This window comes from Rhinolophus hipposideros, assembly GCF_964194185.1.
Source record: "Rhinolophus hipposideros genome assembly, chromosome: 5".
Classification (NCBI taxonomy): Eukaryota; Metazoa; Chordata; class Mammalia; order Chiroptera; family Rhinolophidae; genus Rhinolophus; species Rhinolophus hipposideros.
The window spans coordinates 25924026-25944758 of NC_138051.1; the positions used below are offsets into that span (position 1 = coordinate 25924026).

General features: G+C 31.5%; 1 protein-coding gene across 3 annotated transcripts in view; it reads left to right on the forward strand.

Annotated features, from left to right (window-relative positions):
- Positions 1-20733, forward strand: part of NOVA1 (NOVA alternative splicing regulator 1) — a 144065-nt gene that overhangs the window by 1099 nt on the left and 122233 nt on the right. For 2 of the 3 annotated variants that reach the window (XM_081047764.1, XM_081047765.1), the window contains exon 2: positions 1555-1698. In XM_081047764.1, the coding sequence (XP_080903890.1) occupies positions 1555-1698 (144 nt within the window). Of the gene's footprint in view, positions 1-1554; positions 1699-7011; positions 7065-8793; positions 8876-20733 lie in introns of those variants that run through there. The other variant, XM_081047766.1, reaches the window with a different exon arrangement.

Below are 20733 nucleotides of genomic sequence, written 5' to 3' on the forward strand. Positions count from 1 at the left end.
CACATTTCCATTTCTGTGTTTATCATTCATCAAAATGGCGACTGGTTTTTCGGAATAGACCTATCTTTCCATTTAATCGGTCGAAAGCCTGACCATTTAAATACCCTAGACCTGGGCAAAAGGGTCCGTGGAAGGAGGAGGAGGATGACCCCCGAGTGAGGTGATGGCCGCCCGAAGATGCGCGCTGCATTTAACAGTCTGATTAAATAAATAAATAAATGGCACTTGGGTAGCGGATAGCAAATGATCGGGGCACCTGAGAGTTTTTCTCTCTCCATCCCCTTGCTTTGGGCCACAAGTAGTAGGCAAAATCTTGATGAGTGCATGCTCTGACCGCACTTACATTGTCGGTGCAACTATCTCATTGATTTGTCTTCAGGGGTGTGCATAGAAGGGTGGGGGTGTCTGGTACTGTGACTTGTTAGTTAACATCCTGCGCTTCCTGGGAAGATGAGTTATAACGGGACCGGTATCGCTTCTTCATTTGCACTGGAGTCATCTTAACAATGCACCCAATGCATCGAGGCAGAGGTGAATTTATCTACAGCATGTACATTAGAGACGGGTGGGGGTCTTGCGAATGGCATACCCACAAAATTTGGAACGTTCATGCACACATGGAAACTGGATTTACCGGGGTGCTTCCTATTTAAGACAAGATCACTTTGACGGAAATTAAAGTTTATGGAGTTGGCTTTATTTTCTGAAACATTTCATTTCACTTTCTTGGTTCGTCCACCCCCTTTCCGTTTTAGATACTGTAGTTATTTTGGAGAAGGTACCTTGTCTGTTTGGTCACTTTTAAGTGTATTTGATTTAAATGACTCCTAAGCTTTTTAGTATTGGCAAAATTCTTCTTAAGGTCCTTTAATTAAACGAGATCATGGTAGACTAAGAAGTGCTAAAGAAATACACCAGGATTAGTTAGATTTGTCAGTCCAAATTACTTTGAATTATTTCTTGGCAGTTATTAAAGGCTTGGAATACACCCTACAGTTTGGGTGGATTATTTGGTAGGAGAATGATTCTTTTGCATACTTTATGCAGGATATAGGCAATGGGTAATTGTAGTCCTTATGTGTTTGCTAATGTCAAATAAATATAGCTCATCACTATTTACAGTCCTTTTATTTATTTTGCAATATGTTAAGTGAAGGTTTGTCATTTTATAAATATCTGAAGTTTTGTAAAGGGGTCAGTTCATTTCGTTTTACCATAGTAACCACAGATAGAATTGGAAGACTTCCATGTTTGGAATAACAACTGGAATTTAGTCATCAGTTTCTACAGTGCTGCAAAATAATAGAACATGTTTGGATGTTAATTCCAAGTTTGGAAGTATAAATCCCACAAAATGGGAAAATTTTTGTACACATTTATTTTTCAGTGTAACTGGCTTACTTTTGTTCCTTTTTTTAAAAAAAATTAACTCCTTATTTCCTTCAGCTAAATGCCCAATATTTTAATTGCTGTTTTTCTCTCTTGAGGGTGGAGAGGGGATACAAAGTTTAAAATTGTCATGTTAACGAAGCATATTTCTTTGCATTTTTTCAGAAGACGGCCAGTATTTTCTAAAGGTTCTCATACCTAGTTATGCTGCTGGATCTATAATTGGGAAGGGAGGACAGACAATTGTTCAGTTGCAAAAAGAAACTGGAGCCACCATCAAGCTGTCTAAGTCCAAAGATTTTTACCCAGGTAGGTGCATTGGTGAAGAGATTGTTTGATAAATCCCCAAGGAAAGAAAGAGAAGCTCTGTGTGTGTTGTGTGCTATCTTGAAAGAAATCCTCAATAGTGTAGTCTTTATTTTATTTACATACTTGCTGTATTAGAATATTTGTGGAAAATTTTAAAGACTATTTCCATTGTTGGTTATGTCTTTTTCTATAATTGATACACTGTGTCTGTGATTTAGATCAATTGCGAGATGAATCTTCTGAGTATTTCTAAATACTTTTTCTAATTGGGGGAAAAAAAAACTCTAAAATTTAAAGATGGAAACCTTGACAGCTGGCAGCAGGAAATAGGGTTCTTCTGAAGTTTTCAGACATCATTGTAATGACAATTAGTCTAGAGTGAATTCAGAAGAGGGGGTAGGAAGCCTTCTTAAAGAATGGACCATTTACTTCTAAATCCATTATGTACCTCTTTCTGCTTCATTGCTTTGTTTGTTGGCCCTGGAGTGAAGTAAAGACGACAAGTGCTTCCTCTTTTGATTTTTAAAATATTGCATTTTTAGTATAAGTATGACAAGAAAATACATTATTATGTAAAAAGTAAAATAATGCTCCAAAATTTGTGTTACTTAAGAGCTGTTTTTAATTAAAATATGTTAACAGTTTGTGTGGTACTGTAATTCATTAGAATATGGCAAGTTTCCTAGGTGGTATAATTTTTTTGCGAGTACTTTTCAGTGCGTGTGTGTTTTTTTTTAATTTTAAGGGTTATACAGTTCTGCATGTTTATCTTTTTTCTTTTTTAAAAAATCATTTTGCTACTCAATATATGGATTTTAACTGTAATTGGAAAATCTACATAGTTCAATAGTGTATCTCCTGGATAAAACATTAACTGGTTTGCTTTTACCTAGGTGTAGCTGCTGCCATTTTAAAATCTATTTTCGGTTATTTTATCTTAATAGTTGTAAAAATGTTTATTTAGTGCTGAGGGGAACCGATACTGCATTTTTTTCCAAGTGAAAAAGAAAAGCTGGTTTGCTTTCAATGATCTAATTCAGTAAGAGTTCTTTAATACAGCAAAGACATCTGGCGTGAATGTAAGCAGAACATTTGGAGGATTTCTTTTTTCATAGCCAATCACTTGGTGGTAGAAAATGGACCATTATGCTAGATAGGAAGGTTTTAGAATGGTTGAAACTGCCTTTTAGTTACGTAAATTAAATGCAGTATATTTGGTAAACATTAAATTTATTAAACTACAAAGTAATTTATTTGACATAACGTCCTTCGAAAGTTTGTGTCCAGTGAGTGTAGTTTTGTAATGGCTTTCCTTGTCTCTGAAACTTTCCTTATGCATTAAGAAAGTTTGCTAACAAATTCACATTAGTATGTTTAAAAGGTATATTACGATGAAAAAAATCAGTGCGGAATAGTGAAAACCCTTAGTACAAATAAAAACACTCAAAAGAGCTTGATTGCAGAATTAATAACATGACAGTTCTAGGAAAAGACTGCAATGCTAAATTAAATTCACTGTCAGTAGATGAAAATGAAATAGCTTTTTTGCATTATACATGAAGTGGTATCAGATGTTCAGGGATGTTTCAGAAAATTGGTGTTTATCAAGGATATTCCAAATAGTAAATTAAATGCCTTTTCATTTGAATATAGTTTATTTTCAGTGGGTTGGAAAGGGTATATCAAGAATTAGATCTTTTGTTTCTGGTCCACTTAGTTGTGCATTTTTTTCTTATTACATAGAAATTGGTTATTTTATTTATAGTTCTGAGTCATGTTATTCATATAGAGCAAGAATATCTGTTGAAAAAAATGGAAAACTGGAATGCATTGAATGAAATTTTGTGTGTAGTGATGTAACCTGATCAAATGTGAGTTGAAATTTCTGGATAAAAGAAGGCTTATACTCTGCCTGTAACAGGTGGAAAACAATTATACACACTATGGAATCAATTTTAAGGATAAAGTAAAGCCTTGTAATTTATAAGAATATTTAATAGTTCTGAACACTTTGTATTTGAATACAATTTTAAGTAGGTTATTACCTGTTTGGATACATACTTCTCTCTTCTTATAGACTAATTGTAATAATATTTCTGTTCACACTTGATCACAAGCCTGTGGAATCATCTAAGGTCCTGATATTCTTCAACACAACAGCCTCTCAGTGCCTTTCGACTTCTCTTACTCAGATATACTGATATATTTAAGGGATCCTCACTTGCTCATCTCAGATGAACTAAATTTTAAAGCTGTGATTTATTAATGTATTGCTGAGTTATGAGGAATTTCTTGTAGATTTATGCGATAATTCGGGAACCCATTTTAAGTGTTTCATATATGTATTTATGACTATTCTGTTAGAATGAATATACCTGACGTTTATTTTGTGAAGCATATTTCTGTTTCTCATTTAGTAAGACAGTATATTTGGGGAAAAGTATACTGTAGTTGTAACCTGGTTTTCTCAAAAAGTTTTGAAACAGATGTAATTATGTTCAGAAGGTTTAGTTAAAATACTGGTGTATCTGGAAAAAACTTTCTTTAGGACATATATATATATATATATATATATATACACATATATGTGTATACATATATATGTATGTACACATATATACATACATGCATACACATCTATTCAGCATATTCAGAATACAGACACACTTTGGGGATGTTTTAGTACATTTCAATGCAAATGATATGTGTTTTTAGTATAGCCAGTATAATCTCATATTTATCATATTTGTTTTCCTTTTTATTTATTTTCTTTTTGCTTCAGTTATATCTTTAAAATGTCTTAAGCAACTTTGCATTTCTGAGTAATTTTTTATATTGTTGAAATAAAAACATGTTTTGTACATTAATTGGTATAAATTTAGAATTTGTAGAACTGTATATTGCATTTTTGTATTTCATTATGTCATATATTAAGTAAAATAATTCAGGAATTGTATGATGAGGATTGTAAAGCGCATTTTCCAATTACTGTAATCAGAGGAAAAGACCTACCAATAGGCTTCTTTTGCTGTGCTGTGTAATTCATTTATCTATTTTAAAAAATCTAAATCTTACAGAATACTAACTTACTACTGGTGGTTTATGGATGTATCTTTTTTCCTAACTTGTTTAAAACAACTTAACTTGATATATTTATATAGTCTTTTTATAATTATGTTACCTAAAGTTGTTTCCTTGTAGTAAAAAAACAGCTTGCTCATTTTAGGGAATATATTACTATATTCATATTCGGAAGGACAGTAGTATTGTTTTCTTCTTTTAGTTGGCATCTGAAGATGTGTTTAGTTTTTGTTAATAAAAAGATTGATTTTTAGTGTTAAAATTGTTTAATGAATGATTCAGGTATGTAATTAGAAAAACTTAACTGGTTGGGACTAGTAAAGCATGTACAAAATATTTTCATATATGCCTTAGATTTAAGAACACTTCATAGTGTACCTATTTTTTCATTCCATCATATGACATTGGAGGTACTCATTATATCAATCAAACAGGAATCCTTCACTATAATCTTGACATATATTTGTGTGTATTTTACACTGTTTTCATATTTGTGGTTATAAAACTGAATCATATTTAATAGAAATTGTTTTCTTTCATGGCCCTTAAGTTAAAAACTTGAACTTATTTTTAGATTTATTATATATTGATTTTTCCACTGCCAACTTAGGTGATACTTTTTTAAAAAATCACCAACCATTTGTACACTAAATTTTTAAAAATCATGAAAAAACAGAATGTAAGTGAATTCGTCTTTTAGTGATGGAAATACCACACACTGCCTTAATTCTGACATGGAGAAAATTCAGTGGTCAGTTTAACTTTAGGATTGGGATTATATACAAATGATTTTTTTTTTTTTGGAATTCAGAAGTGTTAGTGAAGTTTAATATAGATCACCTCTTGTTTACATTGTTGAAGGAAGAGTATTATGATAGTAGTAGTACAATGTGAATACTTTTGTTATAGCTTCTAAAAGTTCTAGTCTATACTCGTTGATCTTAGATTCAAAGCATCTTAGATATTTATTGGTATATATTTTAAGACAAAATGAGATAAACATAATTGTAGCAAGTAGAAAATTAAGTAGTCTAATTTGCACCATTGTTTAGTGTGATAGGATAGTTTTCATTACACCGTGCTATACCTTTGGTTTCAGTATGATAGAGTTGCTGGCAGATAACATGTTTTTCTTTAAATCTTAAGGTTGTAATATTTATATATGTCATACTACCTATTGTTATGGGTTACTTTATATTTTATCTGAAAGAGGAACCATAATCTTTCACTTAGACATTAATACTTCTCTGAATATTATCTATATTTTTAATACTTTATTTCTCATTTTAAGCAATAGGAAATCAACATATGAAGGAATGTTACTTGCATGGCACAATCTATATATTAAAACTGTACTTACCGAGAGACCATTTTTATACTTAGCTCATACAAGCAAATGTCTTGTGGTATGGGATTTTTAGAAAGATTGAATTAGCATTAAAAATCTTGGCTATTCATTTTACTTCATTCTGATGTTATATCTTCTGTCATCAATTTAGTAAGTTACGGAACATTAATTTACAGTGTCAGTGTTTTCATGAATTACATAGCACGTTGTCCTTTGAAATTTGGTATTTGACGCTTCCTACATCTTGGAAAACTAGCTGATTTGAAACTGGTGACATTGTAAGGAAATACAATACATCTAACAACATTGTCTTGCAAATATCACCTGCAAAGGATTTCAGAAATTGTTTCAAAATAGTGAACACAATTGGTGAAATAGTTCAATATTTATGCATTGAAGATGTTTCATGTAATATACAAAAGGGGAATAACGGTGTGTGTCTTGGAACCTATAAAGGAGTATGTTGATGTCTGTCACTAAAAATGCAAGCAACAAACCACCAATCAAAAACTTGCCTGTTTTATAGTTCCTTTGTTTTGTTTTGTTCTGTTCTGGCTTAAGGGAATTAATTTATTAAGCTCTTAAATGACACAAATAACATTTACTGAACACAATTATGTCACTTGTTAACTAAAATTCAGCACCTAATAAACATTTTTTTTCTTTACTATGGAGTTTAGTCTTAGTTGTTTCCAGTTTAGTGGATCTGTGTTTTAAAGCACAACTTTTATGAGCAAGTGCAGCTTTTCAAAATAAAATTGGGGGTACGAGGATGGGAGATTTGTGCTTGATTGCCATCTCATTTCCATCTTTGGATACAGCTCTAGCATAAAGTTAAACAACATCTGCAGAGAACTGACTGACAAACATCTCTCTGGGACTCATCATTGCAGCCTGCAGCAGGTGCATTCAGCTTTGCAGTCTTTTCCAAAAAGAGGTTAGTTTGTTCTAACATTTATCAGTAGGCCAGTGGGAGCAAGTGACTAGAGAGAAGAGGTTGGTTGTCACTTGTCCAGTGCTGGAATACTACAGGTAATTGGACTGGACTGGTGGGAACCGCAGCAGTGTGTGTCTCACATTGCACTGCAGCTGCTATGGAGCTTAATTAACCTGACCCTCAGAGACTAAAGTGTCATGGTATAAAATGCAACACATAAGAAATGAAGCAGTACTTTTCAATACTTCCTGATGCTCGGGTTGGTGAAATTTCCATTTTTTCTACCTATTTAAAAATAAGGCATCATCTTTTCCATTTTTTTAATATGGAAATATTTGAAACTAAAATCCATAAATCTGATAGAATGCACATGAAAAGGAGATGGGGGGGTGCTTTCGGCATAGGAACAAAAATGAAATAATGTTAAGTCAGAAGTATTTAAAAATTTACCTGTTCTGCAAGTATATTTTCAAGTCATGAGTGAGCAGAAATAAGTGGAAGTACACTGTAGCTTTTTAAAAATTATCTTAGTTTAACATTTGTTCATTTATTTTTATAGGAGAAAGAAAGCCCGTATAAAATTAATGTGTGTTTTTAGCACGTTAGGGGCTTTGGTAAGCAAACTTGACTGAGTGTTTTGAAGTGTTCCAACAAACAAGACAAGTATAGCATGTTAAAAATATTTTTAGGATGTTTCAACTTAATATAGGAGTGCTGTTGAAATGGTTCTTTACCACATTTTATTACAAGTAAATTAAAATTTGATTAACCAAATAAAAACTCTAAAAATCTTAGTTTGTCATTTATTTCTATTGTTTTAAATTTCTTAATCCATTTGAAATGCTGATTTATAATAATCTTCCGTGAAATATATAGAAGTTTTTTGTGTGTTCTAATAGTATTCCTAATTAACGTAGGTGTCTCATCATTGTGCTGTTTATTAATTGGCCCTTGAATGGAAAACAATTCCTACGGTAAAAATGTCTTTAAATTAAATTTTACAAGGTGCTATACTATTTTAAAATAATTCAGAATTGAAAACTATCATTTGGAGTCTTTGTGAAGCAACTTTATAGTTTGGTCTTACTATTAGTTTTACTAATTTGAACTTTTTGGTATCCTTTGAATGTAACTTACCCAAGTGTCAATTACCCAAATGTAATTAAGTTTTGGAGTTTACACAGATTTTTGGTAATCTATATACTTTTTCTGAGGAATTTTTACCAGTATTGTCAATAACTGGTTGATACTGAAGTTACTGTTTGTAAGAAAAGTGTTTTAAGTTTCATTTTAATTAAAGTGTGAGTAGTTGATAATTTGTTGGTAATTATGGGAAATAAGATTAAAATAATTATCTCTTGACATCAAGAGAATCATTCCACAATTTTAAACATATTTAATTTTTTCAATCAAGATTTTCCGTTTTTGACATCATGGACAATTATTTTCTTATCAATTCTCATCAATATAAAAATGATTCTTTAAAATTTCACATATAGTATACTTCACGTTTAAAATTTTTGTTAAAGGGATACTGATTAAAAATAAACATTTTAAGACTACAAAGTAGAAAAACAAATATTATGTACACTGACAGACTTTTTTGAGATACTTTCAGTATTTTATAAGTTTCAAACCACTACATGGATATCCTTTTCCATAACAGAACTTGATCACGAAAACACATAATATCTGCACTCCATCATTGATCTTTTGCTGCTTCCTGCAGGGCCTGTCATATAGCATCGTTGACAGGACCAGATGAAAAATGAAATCAGTATTTAGAGTTTTTTAACAGCAAAATGATTCAGGTAAGATTATTTGGTGTGGAAAATAAAACATTTTTTACCATTCTTAATCTAATTTTATCTAATAATTTATATATAAAATTAATTTTTCTTATTTCAAGACTTGTTTTGTGTCTTACTGACATTCTGTATATTTGTAATTTCCAATGAATTTTATTGTGAAGTCAGTAATTTTTAAATTTTAGACTGTAGTGTTTAGTTTCCTTGTGAAACTGAGCATACTTTTGAAGTTTTGAGGAGTAACTTCTTTCTGTTTTAAAGATTTTTGAGAACAGTCATGCATTGAAAACCCATAATTTTTTTTGCAAGATAAATTTTCACAGTATGAACTTATTAATTAAATAACATTCAAATCTTGCATTTCCTCTAGGATATAATAAATGCTGCCTCTCAGTTGATTCAATTTTTAAATATCATTCTTGTCCTAAAGAAGGAAGTTGTCTTCATTAAATTGTTAATAATTTGCTGCTCTAGGAATTACTTTGGTCAGTGACTCTAAGATCTAATGATTTGGGGAAAGGCCAGTATAAGAAAGAATTGGGAAGTTCATTTCATTAGCATAGAATAATAGGGATTGTGGTATGTGTTTTTATTTTTATGTTACTAAATATTTTAGAAGAACTGTAGCATTTCAATTTTCCTTATATTCATTCTTGAAATGTTTTTCAAGGAGTTATTTTTGGAAGCAAGTGAGCTCTGGGAGACTTAATTCACAAACTTATTCTTTGTATACCTCTTGTATTTTATTTTTTCTTATTCTAGATTGTGTCTTTTTTAAAAGGTCATGAAAGTAAGAAAAACAAACTTAGGTTTATTCTTCAGTGTGAAATCTGTCTGGAATCTTTTCTCTTGTTAATAATTACGTGTATTAATCAGATGCTTCCTATGAGCCCAGGTGTAGGCAGCTCTTTGGTCATCATGACTGAGAATTTTCTATTACAGAGCACCTTTTCTTTGTAAAGGAATATGGGCATGTTTTGCTTTATCCTAAAAAGTTGTGGTTTTATTGCTGTTGTCTCCTTGAGTTTGTTTTAAAATTTTGATATGGCGTCTCTGTCAAAGACTTAATGAGGGCACTTAGGAGTAGTGAAGAGGCTTTCTATTTAAAGAGATTGGAAAATCAGAGAATTGTGGAACTACATAAAAGTAATGGAGCTTAGATATGGTCTCTTCCAGAATGTTCATTTTAGCAGTTGAGAATGCCAAGATAGCAAGAGGTTAAGTAATGTATGGCAATAATAATCCTAACTTTTAAATGTGTTCTGAATTTGATACAATTGTAGTAGGTACTTCTTTCTCTTATTTTTCACTCTACACTCCCCCCTTGTCGCCCCCCCTTTGGAGATGACTAATGAAATACACCTTCAATTCTTCTCCTGGTTTCAAAATGAACATGCTCACCTCCTTTTTTTAAAAAAAAAACACGTTGAAAACACAATAGTTATTTTACAGTAATATTTTTTGTTGTCGATTTGCTATACTGAAGTGCCAAAGATAGATGTTCTTTATCATTACCACACATTTAATGTATATATATATATATACATTATATACATATATATATATATGATCAATATATATGATCAATTATGTTGCCAGGAATATAGCCTGGTCATTTTATGTTTTTCTGTAATTGTACCATTTGAAAATGAAAAGGGCAATATTTTCATTATGATTTGATTTCTGCAGCTTTGTAACTTTTCTTCATTTGCGTTTTTGTGTTTTTTGGGGGTTTTTTGGCTTGCTTCCTTTTTTCTTAGCTCAACTTTCTTATTATTTTTGGTTAAGCTGACTATTGACCTTGATATATAAAAAAATAATGTGTAGACTTTCTATGTCAAATTTTTTAAAGGATTTCTATGCCTTTTATAGAAATTTCCTTAAGTACTGCATATTTGGCTGGGTATTCATAATAGTTTTAAAAGAACAAAATATTATGATTACAAAATAAGCATAAAGCATACTGTAAAGCAATCTAAGTACAAATGAATATGTATTATACAATAATTACTCATTTAAATACATCAATATTTTCTTTTTGTCTATCCATTCCACTTCTCAGTTAATGTGAATTCTGATGTTGTTTGCATTGTTATAGGCTTTAGGACTACTTTCTAACATAAAAGTACTTAACATGATTTTGAAGATGTTTTTCCTTCACAGCTTTATATTAAAAGAAAAATGTTTTATAATAGTCTTTAACATCAGTTGAATAATTAAATTCCATTTGTGTGAAGAAATTTATGTCATCCTTCATGCCTGCTGCTATATGTTCAACATACTGCTCAGTACTTTGAACATAGGTGGTACTTGAAATGTAAATATATGTATGTATGAGTGAGTGAATGAATAACCAATTTGAGGCTTCTTCTGTAATGGGCTCAATGAAATTTATTATATTTCTACTTTGATGGTGTGTGTGTGTAAAATCAGTATTTTGGATAAGTGAACTAATGATTCAAAACTTCAAACAAATAAGAACTGGCCATAGAAGTGGTAGGACAAGTGTGGGCCTGGTATTAAGGAAGAAGAGTGAAGTGCAATAAGGGAATTTTGCTTTCTGTTTAGCATGTTGTCCTGTGTGAAGAAAACTGGAAGCTAGTATTATGGAGAGTACTTCAAAGCCATCTCCAAAATGAACATCACTTTTAAAGTGTTCTGACTTAAGCCTCATGAGCTTAATTAATATTTATTGATTAATAAATAATTAAAAGTACCTCCATTACAAGATTTAATAGTTATGCCACATTATACTTGACTTGCTGCCACATAGCTACTTGTGCAGTAAGAACCAGTCTACTGATGACTTTTCTTGAGTTACCTTTAAAAAATCAAAGATTACTAACTACTAAATTAAAGTTACATTCTTTTAATATATTTTAATATCGTCTTCCCCACCTGCAGTGGAGAAGTTAACATGTATACACACATTATGACTTTTAGAAACTTAATTAGTTAATTCTCTTATTTACCAAGGAATACCAGCTAGGTAGTAGCGTGGAATTTATTTGCTTAGAGTTTGACTAACTTGAATATCAAGGAGTTAGTATGTATTACTTTGTTTGAAATTAAAATTTTAGGAAAGTTACTTAATTTGGGCTACCTCAGTCTTTTTAATACTTTTTAAACAATTGAAATTTAGAGAAATGCATGAAATGATTTCTTATATTATAATTATATATGTTATTATATATGTTTTTTATATTACTAAATATATCGTTTGCTATAATAAACCAATGAATCATCTAAGATTTGAGAGATCAGTCTCTTTAGTGTCATGCTTAGACCTCTACATTTTTATAAATTCTAATTTTAAAAGTGATGGAGAATAGTGGGTTAAAATAACTCTTGTCATAGTTTCCCCTGGCCTTCCCTGCTACCATGGCTAGATTTTAACATCTTTATGAACGTTTATGTGCTATCTTTGGGATTAGAACTAGGTGTACAATGCTCTGAAGACCTTTTTCTCAAGCAATGGAGCAGTAAGAAACAACAAAGATGAATACCTGAATATAATAAAGTTTGATACTTGTATAATGATAGAATTGTGTCTAGAAGTTAAAACTACCTCTTTCAGTGGCTGGATCTTGAGAGAGTAGACTTCAAAGAAGACTTCAAAGAGACCTGACAGGGTTTTGAGGGTTGAATTTTAATTTGCTTAGTGGACAAGAGTGGAAGGGCCTTTGAAGCAGAGAGACAAAATGTATAGCCATGGAGATATGAAAATTCCTTGTATTCATGGGTCTGAAAGTAGTTTGCTATTACTAGGATAAAAAGTGGATATTGCTGTGGGGAAGAGTGGGGATAGGGAGATACTATAGATATTTTTACAGGTAAGAGAAAATGTATTAAATATGAAAAAGAAAAAAGTTTGAAAAATATTCATCTTGGATACATTGATTAGCAAAAATTATTTTTAAAAAGTACATCCGTGTATCTTTTAAATGACTGACAGTGGTACTGTAATCAAAATATGTGTATCTATTTGTGTAAATGTAAAGAGTACTTTGGAGGAAGGATTTACTTAGTTATTTATTATAATAGCAGAACTGAATAGTAGATTGAGGAGTCTGGTGTTCTGCTTAGACGATACAAGTAAAATTAAAGAGAAGACTAATTTGTTTGGAGAGTAAAAGACTAAGGGAAAGGTGAGGCAACTCTAGGAAAACAGAAAACAGATGTTAAGAAATATGAGAGCTATTATTAAGCAATTATGTGCCAAGTGTAGAAGAAAAAAAGTGTGGGAACCTAGGAAGGACAAATGTCAGTGAAGAATATTTTGCTGTATTCAGGAAAGCTCTGGAGATAGAAATCCATTTCGACATTTGTTCACTTTTACATATCCTGTTGTCTGTTCAGGTGCCTTCAAAGTTTAAGGACTTGCTGGTTTATTTTACTAGTTTGCTTTTGATTCATAGCAGTTTAGAATCATATATCATAATTTTTTTTCTCATTTCTTTTATGAATATGTAGGTCTTTCTAGATCTCTTAGCATGTTTATCAGATATATTCATTTTCATTTTGATAAAGATTAGTGATTGGTACAATGTATGCACTTTTTTATGTGTGAATTTGATGCTGTTCAAGCACTTAAATTTTGGTATATGATAGAAATCTTGGTATGAGTTATGTCAATGAAAATGAAAATTTAAACTTACCGTTCGTTGTTGGTGTATTCTCTGTTAAGTAATTATTTTGGAATTTCAGTTGATTATTGAGATTCAGCTGGCATCTCCATCATTGATAAATATTTCATATAACAGTTTTAATACTCTAATTATATAATATACTCTAATACTCTAATAATAATACTCAAACTCAGCTGAATTAAAAATAATTGAAAAGTATGGCACGGTTTTTCCATTTAGAAAATGAAATTAAAAATCTATCTAGCATTTTTGGCCCATTTATGAAATTATTGGCTAGTTATATAAAGAAACATTAAAAAATTGAGCAGCCGAAGTGACGTTAAGTACCAGATGGGAATATGAAATAAAAACATTCATTGCGTAATTTTTATTTAAGTGTTCATAATTCAGTAGCACCAGTTGTATAACTCAAGGTTGAATTCGATATAAAAAGGAAGCATAAGCAAAGTCTCATTGTCTTCATTAATATGCATATCACGGTATGATATCATGACTTGTTCTTAAAGGGATAAATTATATAGGTAAGACAACTGCATACAGTTTTTGCAGAGCCAATACAATTATCTTTGAGAAAAAATTTGAAGAGATTTTGGGGTTGTGAATTGTTTCAAAGTAACATTTGTTTAAATTTAACATCTTTTACAAATTCTGCCTTTAAAATATTATCCTATTTTTTTATTTACACATATCTTCTCAACTGAAAATTTCCAGACATGTTTTCTTTACAGTAATATTTAAAATTTATTCTTCCGAAGTGTATACCTATTCTGTTTAGGAAAAGTATGTTCCTATAAAAGCTTTATCACATTTTTAGCTACGCTGATTTGACGTCTTGTTTAAAAAACTAGAATGACTCTGGATTTGAAAACACAAACTGATAATAAGCTAGATATGCCATATGTGGCAGTTTAGGTTGGCATATATCTCAAATGGCATGTTTAATGTACTGTATTACTAAGATTAGTAATTTTACAGTGTAAGGCTGCTACTTTTAATATATAGTCTCTTGCTAGTGGGCTTAGAATGCTGACAGATCCTTTACTTAGTAAATCTCTGTTTTCAGCCCTTTTGAAAGTCTTTCTGTTGTTGAAATTATCTACATGGGATCTGTCCTATTAACTAACTTATTCTCTGAAGTTTGTGAAAATTAATGAGAATTGTACAGATACATAATAATAGATTATTATGAATGTGAATAATAACCATATATATTGTATTTTTGTTAAGGAATAATGCTAACAGATTTGGTATGGCTGGCCCAAAAGTGTTTAGTAAAATAAATAAGAATTGAAAATAGTTTTTTCGTTTTGAGTAAATGTGCGTATGTTGATAGGAAAAGCTTTGAGGTTCTGTAGAGTCTAACCAGCTTTCTTGGACATAATGTCTTTTTCTTTGGTTCTTTAAAATGTTGCTTTTATCAAAGATTTTTCTGAAGGCTCTTCAAATAATTCAGCAGATTGCATTAAAAATAAACAGAAACTCCAATGTGACAGGGATAATTTAGGTAATTTAAAGGGATAAATAATATTGGTTTGGATTATATACATTTTTAACTATTTAAAATATGTAGAACAGATGTAATTCTGTTTGAGGAAATTTTTGAAGAAATTTGGGGTATGGGTAATGTTTCAAGTAACAGTTAACCTAAATTCAGCATTTTTTAAAGAACCAGGCTCTGAATTTCTTTATGTGCATATTTAAACTATATCACTGTTAATGTAATAATGGTCTTTTTAAAAGTCGAAAACAATATAACTAAAATTTACTTAAAGTAAGTAAGTAGTACTTGAAGGTAGTTTATTAGTCACAGCTTAATTAGAACTTACATTTGTATAACTTATTTTAATTCTTAAAATATCAACATAGGAAGGAATTTTTATTTCTTTTTTACAGTCGAGGAAAATAAGACCGTGAAAGCTAAAATGATTTGTGTTTTAGCAAGTTAATGATGAACCTGTTTGTTTACTGTTATTCTGTATCTCTCTGCATCAGACCAATAAATTTGAATTCAGAAATACGGTATTCAAAATTTAGATAACACTTAATGAACTGTTACATTGGTCTGTCACTGGGAAATAGATATTTTTACGGGTTGATAATTTTTTCCCCGTTCTATGAAAATCCTACAAATTTAAATTTTGTCAAGGAAAGCAAATGTATAATAATTAAGTGAAGTGTAGACATAAAAACAAGTTTTCTGATCAAACCTCTGTAAACATAGAACCTTGGTATTTTGTATGTATTTTCCTGTCTTCTATGTAATTTTCCATCTTCGTATTGATATTAGACATCTAAGATAGTTTGAAATTTTGCATTATCTGTGAGATTAACTTATTTACATGAAATCATTCAATTATTCTTCAGTTAGCATTGTAAGACTTTGTCTTTCCCTTTCTAAATCATATATAAATACCACTCTAGAGATTTGTAAAATTACAGATTTGAGGTTCAAAAGGTCTGGTCTAATCACTATGATAATATGCACCTTAATCAAAATTTTTATGAGGAAAATATGCTTTGGATATTACACAGTGACGTTTTTAAGAAATTATCAAATCAATTCAGGATTTTGTGATGCCTTTTGGAGATGTGAAAAGGAATGCAAGATTCCTAGAGAACATGTGGTGTCAGACAGGGGAATTTAAACCTGAGCTCTGCCACCTGCTAGCTGTTTGATCTTAATCAAATGATTGAATCTTCTTGGTTCTCTAATTTTTTCATCTGTGTAATGGGGATATTAATCCCTCTCACGTAGTAATAAGTTGTTGGTCTAGGTAACACAAAAGGAAAAATGTAAAAACACGTCACATAATACCTGACATATAATAAGCATTTTATGACTGCCTTTTTTCATCTCATTCTTCCCATGTTTGTTGCATTTAATAATACTAAATTTGCAGAAGAGATTTTAATGTAAAATAAACTACCTTAATGTGGCCCTAAAAAGGAAAACATTGCTATAAAGATTCTCAAAATTTTTTTTTCTCCTGATTTTTATGAGAATGCAAGCAATACAGAGAAAGTTAAAACTAACCTCTCATCCTACCTCTTTAAGATAATTAATATAAATAATTCGATATGTATTCTTTTAGACTTTATAAATGCCTTTTTATATAGGTTCATTTCATATTTTTAGTAGGTAATTACAAGTGGTATTTGTTGTTAGATATAGGAATGAATTATCAGCAAGTCACCTTGCGTGGTTAATGGGTTTCTAGAGCTTATAGATACTGTAAGGTGTCCCTCCAATCTTAACTATGTGGATATTTTTACTTGCATAGACTAAAAGTGGGTTCTTTGATACCCCAGAAGATATGCAGAGCTTTGTTTGTTTTGTTTTTACTCATATAGTTGAGATGAAAACTAGTGACATGCATTTATAATATTGAATCATTTTGTAATCTCATGTTATGTATATAGGCTTATTTGTATTAAGATTCTTGAAAAGTAACGATTAATTAGTCCCTGCATTCTTTGTCCTTGTACATGCAAATATAAAACATTAAGAATATTGATCAGAGATTTGATAGGAATAAATCAAGTAGCGTATAGAATATTGAATGCTTACTTTCAGGATCTTTTTCAAGATACTAAGACTTATGATCATCCTTTCCATATTAGTAAAAAGCAAGATCATAGTATATTAAATGATGAAGCTAGATGTGTAATAATTTAGCTGATAATTCACAAAGCTTATGTTTCAGCTTTATTTTTACACTTAATTTTTTTTAAAAAATTGCTTCTGTGAAGGCCCTGAACATTTTAATTCACGTTCTTTCAACTTCCATGAAAAATCCAAGAAATTTTAATGGTATGGTTTTACTAAGAGTATCTTTTAGGTGTCATGGTTTATTACTTTCTGCTCCTTAACATATTTTCCACGAGTTATTGCAAAAATTCTTGATGGCCATTATAGTAAAATTGTTTTTTTTATGATATGTCTGTATTTTGTTATAATCAATGTATAAACCTAATGCTGTATTCAGATGCCTTACATATTAAAGTATTAATAAATATTATTTATGTATTAAATATTTAAAATTCATTCAATACCATAGCAAGAACAACTGTATACATGATTTTATTTTGTGTGAATGTGCACTTGAGGACAATAGATGTAATTAATATCATACTGATTCTGAGCTGCTTTGTGGAAAATGTAAAATCTTAGTGAATATCTGTCATAGTTATAGGTAAATTTGATGTTATGTTTAGAATGTTGCATATATAAGAATATATATGCTACAGGAAAAAATAAAGTGAGAAACATCGCTAAAGGCCATTTAATTCCAGAATGACTAAATACTGTGGGCCTAATCTTTAGAGCAATGGATTTATTCTTAGAGACTTCAGCCTATAGAGATGATGAAAGTGTTTGAAGTCTGATTGGAATGAGTAGTATTGAAAGTTGGTAGTTTATAGAAGAGGAATCTATATTAGTATAGGGTGCAGATGACTCAGGGTTATCACCTTTTATACTAGGATACGGTGGGAAATAGAGAAATTATGATAGGCTGTGAATGCTTTAAATAATACCAACTTTCTTTTTACTTGTAACATTTTCACTTTTCTTCGGAACTAAAGCAGTAGACTACACAATATATAAGTTTGAATTTCAACTCCAAAACCTCCTGAATCATCCTGCTTGATGATCCTGTTTCACTGAGAAAATAAAAATAAAAGAAATTTTATGTTACCACCACCAGATTTAGCCATTAGTACCTATACGGTCTATATTTTCTCTTACTATTCTAATAAACTGCCCCTACCCTAGCAAAGGCCCATCTCTACTTTTATTCTAGATTCCATTCCCTCTGAGCTACTCAGACATCTTTGGGGGATTTGTACTTCTCTTTCTTAACATTATCAATTTTCCCCATTCTATTTTCCATCGGCCTGCAAAGATACTGTTATATCTCCATTATTTAAAAAAACAAAAGCATTTTCTCTTTATGCTACTTCCTATTCCAGTTACCATGCCAATAACAGTAAAATGCTTTAAACTAGTTTGTACTTGTGCTACCTCCAGTTCCTCTCCTCCTATTTTTGTTTTAAAGTCATTCCAACTGGGATTTAGACCCCATCCTTCCAGTGAAACTGGTTTTGTCAGGATCTGGTGACTTCAATGATAAATTAGTGGTCAGTTCTCAATTCTCATTTTTATATACCAATCAGCAACAGCTGACAGTTATCACTGCCTTCTCTATGAAACATGTCATTTTGCTTTCAGCACACCTCTTCCCTACTGACTGCAGCCTCAAGTTTTGTTTTCTGGTTTCTTCTCATTTCCCAGAATTCAGTCCTTGGACCACTCTGTTCTTTTTCACTATACATGTTTACTCTTTTCCCTTAGTGATTCTATCCAGCATCATGGCTTTAAATAACCATCTGTTGTTCAGTGACTACCAAATGTTTATATTCATTCTGGACTTTTCATCTGAACTCCAGACTAATGATGCATTGGCTATTTGATATCACTTGTATGTCTAATAAGTATGTTAGAATTAAATATGATTTTAAATGTTCTGATCTTTCTCTCAAATCCCCAGATCTACTTCTCCCACAGTCATCTCTCATCTTATTTGCAGTTTCATCCTTCCAGTTTCTAAGACCAAAAATCTTGAGGTTATTCTTATCTTTCTCTTTACATCAAACTTCACATCTAATCTGTCATGATTCTGATTATGTTCAAGATATTTGCCTTAAATGAAAGCCAAAAGAAGATATCAAAACCAGAAGTAAATATTGTAAAAATACATTTTGCTCTGCTTAGCCAAGTAAAGCATTAAAGATGTGGTTGGCTGTGAATTCAGTGTTAAAACTCTGCAGAGTGGCAGAATGTAGCCTGTCCTAGTTATTGGGTTGACCAGACTGAGCATCTAAATTATTTAAGATTTCAAAAGATAAAGTAATAAGAAAGGTTAGAGGAAAATCTGTAGAAACAATCTGTACTCTAAGGAATATCAGTATCAGTATATCTGTTAGTGTAGCATAAATATTTTTACACCCGTGAGAATTTATTTTTAAAGGATAAATATGAAGCAGTAGGATTAAGAACATTCTGAATAATACCAGTTCATTGGATTGTATCAAAATGAAATCCATTTATCCTTGAGGACACAAATAGTTTAAAATGTAAACCATGTAAAGTGATATATACTAAATGTGAATGATAAGTAAATACTGAACAATTTGGAATATTGTGCTGAATCAAAACTTCATTTTTTGAGGCTTACACCTTAAAGAAATTGCACATGTAGAAAAGTTATTCCAGTGAGAATTGTTTTCCTATAAAATATTTTGAGATACGTTTATTATCACCTGTGAATTTTCTTATCTATTTATTTATTTATTCCCCCCTCCCTTTGGGGGCTTCCCCGCTCCCATTCCGCTTCAAGCCATTGTTTCTCAGCCTAGTTGTGTAGGACACAGTTCCCTGGCCCATGCTGGTATTATGAGCCTTGCGCTCCTCTCCACTGAGGCAGTTGGTCATTGGTTGGCCGCTCACAGCAGCTCACGGCAGCTCTCACTGCCTGCTGGCCGCTCACGCTGGCCACCGGCTGCTCATGGCAGCATATGGCAGCCCGTGGCAGCACACACCAGTCCATTGCAGCCCACAGCAGCTTATGATGGCTGCTGGCCACTCACGCTGGCTGCCAGCCTCTCATGGCAGCAAACAGTAGCCCACAGCAGCCCATGGCAGCTCACACTGGTTGCCGGCCACTCACGCTGGCCACCGGCCGCTGACGGCAGCCCAGCTCCAGGGAGAGCCGTTGTTCACAATCTTAGCTGTAGAGGGAGCACCTCACTGGCCCATGTGGGAATCTAACTGGCTTATGGCGCACGGAGCTCCAACCACCTGAGCCACCTGCCCGGCCCAATTTCCTCATTTTGTTGTCCATGACAAATTATTCTAGTTAATGCACTCCATTTCTCTCTTTAATTTAAGTCAATTAGTTTTTACCTCTCTATTTTATTTTGCCTTTTTCTTCTGTACTCAGTTATTAAAGGAAATTGTATTATTTCACACACAAGCAGAAAAAAATAATTGAGTTTTTATAGAGCCAATATTATATTTTTAATTAAATAACTAATAAAAATTTTGACTTCTTTTTTAATCATACATTTTTATTGGTATATCTTACTGGCAAAATATATTTGATCTCTGGAAATAATCTGCCAGAATAAGACAAAATAAATCTGTACACTTGT